This window comes from Diadema antillarum, unplaced genomic scaffold (assembly GCF_040938485.1).
Source record: "Diadema antillarum isolate AM-2024a unplaced genomic scaffold, OU_Dant_1.0 scf00000029, whole genome shotgun sequence".
Classification (NCBI taxonomy): domain Eukaryota; kingdom Metazoa; phylum Echinodermata; class Echinoidea; order Diadematoida; family Diadematidae; genus Diadema; species Diadema antillarum.
The window spans coordinates 8,999,484-9,002,513 of NW_027270918.1; the positions used below are offsets into that span (position 1 = coordinate 8,999,484).

General features: G+C 42.4%; 1 protein-coding gene across 1 annotated transcript; it reads right to left on the reverse strand.

Moving 5' to 3' along the window:
- Positions 1-677: 677 nt before the first annotated feature.
- LOC139737569 (uncharacterized) lies at positions 678-2,543 on the reverse strand. The gene is made up of 2 exons (XM_071648253.1): positions 2,266-2,543; positions 678-1,323 (listed from the first exon to the last, which is right to left on the reverse strand). The coding sequence occupies exons 1-2, from the start codon at positions 2,541-2,543 to the stop codon at positions 678-680; spliced, it is 924 nt and encodes a 307-aa protein (XP_071504354.1).
- Positions 2,544-3,030: the final 487 nt, after the last annotated feature.

A 3,030-nucleotide genomic window follows, 5' to 3' on the forward strand; every position in this document is an offset into this window, starting at 1 on the left:
CAAGCGTCAAAAGTTGGTAAACTTCGCTCTGAATCACACGTGGTTTACCATTAACTACAATTTATTATCATATTCTTTTGAAGGCAATTTCTGCAGTACTCATTCTTTTAAAGAATAATTTTTGCGGTAATCGTATACAAACATACTTATTAAAAATATATTATGAAAGATATTTTATACATGTACACGGCGATTACAGTATAATCTTGACGAAGGATAGCAAACAATAACAATTACCAAGATTGCAATATCACGATGGTTTTCCTACCAATCTTGGTTTCTTGACCTGACACAATGCAGCACTTAACAGGTTGGCACATTTTTGTAGTTATTGCTCACACAAAATAACATTCAATCATGACCAAGTTATTTGAGTTCATGAGACTCAATCATTACAGAGCTCTCGAGAAATACAAAATATGTACAAGTGAGATAAAACATGCAGTATCAAATTTCGTATCAGGTATTTACATTGTAATTTGAACGCTGGCCTATAGGATATAAACAATATATTTCACCTGACTAGATAAAATAACGTGTTCGGCTTAATTTCTTTTCCCCCAATTTTACAGCGTCTGATAGACCTATAGAAAATCAGATGGAAGAAATATATCGATCAAAGACACACTGGGGGTAACGTAAAGGTTATAGTGATTCAAGAGGTCATTAAGTCGACATTACATAATCCTTGTGGCGTACATCTCTTCATAGGCTGACATGACTGAGTCGGATACAGCCGCCACATCATCGGTCAGTTCGTCGCGCAAAGGCAATTCCGAAGGCGGCGAGAACCCCGTCGACTTTATCAGAGTCCCGACGAAGTTCTCGGCTTGCTCCATGATTCGATCTCCGGCGAGTATCCAAGAACGATACGATTCTGGAGACGAATTCCACGACAGCAACGAGTCCGAGTACGGGAGACCGACAGCGTCGCAGAACTTGGGGAGGATCTTCGCCGGATTCGCCAGGAGATCGCTGGAATCCACCACCACGGGATTCGGATCGACGTTGTCCCGGATGTACTTCCACAGCTCGTGATTCTTGAGAAAGAAGTCCGCCACTTTGGGTCCTTTCTCTAAGTAGCGGATATCGAACTTCGAGTCCGCGTCGGCCTGGCTGATTTCTCCGACCGCAGTCAGTTGGCGACACAAGAGATTACGAAAAGATCGGTAGGCCAGCGTTGGGTGGCGAATGAGGAAGGCATGTTTAAAACCAGCTGGTATATACTCGCGAAGAGAGTCCGAGTGCATCGCAATACCCATGTCCTTCACGAATACATATTTACTGGAAGATTTTTCCAACGAGCGTTTCACGGCGTCATACCTGTAGAGAAGAGTCCACATACACCGATATGCATTACACTCTATGATTTTGGCTTTGTATCTAAACATAAGCTTACAAATGCCAAGACTGCATCACAAGTTTAGCAAGGGGCAGAGAACCATGAGCTTAAACAAATAAATGAGAATGAACAAACAAGATTACATTATTATGTAGCAGGACACTTTCTCTAAAAACTAAAATCAAAAACAAAAAACAAAACAAAAACAAAACAAAATATTTTCTTCAATTCACATAACATATTTTACCGTACACTCATGAATGCAGAGAAGAAGAAGAGAGAGGGAAAAGGAGAAAGAGAGGGAGAGGAGAGGAAAAGAGAGATTGAATGAGATGGAGGGGGAGAAGAGACATTGTTCCAAGCTTATCAAAGCACGGGGCGTGACTAATATTTCTGGTGCCACTTCCGGGTTTCATTTCATTGTTTTTCTTTTTATTTCTTTTGTTTTTCACGAAAAATAAAGGTGGGGCGTGCGCCGGTTGCGCCCCCCTCTGGATTCGCCACTGAGTACCATGATGATTCATGGATAAAGCGGCAAACCCGAATTTAGTAGTCAAAAGGATGTTCTGCTAGTAATCATATGAGAATTGACTCCAAGCAATTGTCGACACCGAGTCTGCACCGACCAGCAACGGCGTTTTCCTGCCTCCAAATTTGACGAGCTATGAAGCGTCTAGGATCGGACGTAATATCGTCCTTGAAATTTAGATCAGTAAGTACAGATGCAGTGATTTGATTTTATGAGCTTTTTTTCAACGTTACCTTGATGAATCAGAACTTGGAATGCAATCATAATTGCGATCATGCCTTTCTTTCTTTTTAAAACAAATATAGAAGATAAAATAGAATAAAACAACACTGTCCTTATCTAATTTCATGACTATACATATTAACTTTTTTTTTCACAAATTCGAGGTTCTTACGGTAATCTTTCCGGAATGATCTCTGACCCGAAGAAACGGCTCATTCCACTTGCTGCCTTTTGGAACAACGCCTCATTGCCTCTGTATTGTATCGGCCTGTCTATAGAACCTTCGCCATTCTCCTGGATCTCGTTGAGTGCATGCTGGGCGAATTGAAAGGGTTCGATCCACACTTCTATGCCCGGTATGGCCGTAAGACTCTTGGCGAACACGTTGGAAGTCGTGCGTGGAGCACACCACAGGAATATCCTAGCAGACGACATCTCAGTGACCTCCATGTTAGTACAATGTCCTTTCTTTTGTCGCCTGAAAGTCCACTCTTCCGCGAGAAGATGACGCTTCTAAGTTCATACGAGGTAGTGACGGAGCGGAAAGGGTAAAAACAACTTGAGTCCTGAGAGAAATAGCCACGTAACGTATGAGATGAAAGATCATTCAATCATCTGACATCTATGCATCTTTTACAGCTGAGCCTACATCGCCACCAAATGTTTTCAGACGTTATACGGATCCGAGTCAGGTGCACGTACAAACGTAAATACAGTGTAAGGTCGTAGATTGCTATTCAACAGCTAGCCGCTACTAGTGCATTCCGTGGTCTCCTCCCAAGAGCAGTGGTTGCTCCTACCAGTGCAGTCCTCCACTAGCTACTCCACCTCATAGTATCATACACACACTGCAGGATCTCCAATGGTTCCCCCACAACATGTCCTTTATCGAGAGTGGTATCCTCAGGTTGGATGTTTACACCCCAAAAGACATACG

Bases quoted from the DNA above. Each gene is read 5' to 3' on its own strand.
- LOC139737569 (XM_071648253.1), bottom strand. From the start codon at position 2,543: ATGGAGGTCACTGAGATGTCGTCTGCTAGGATATTCCTGTGGTGTGCT. The intron at 1,324-2,265 runs GTAAGAACCTCG...TCTTCTCTACAG, and splicing joins ATCATTCCGGAAAGATTACC to GTATGACGCCGTGAAACGCT.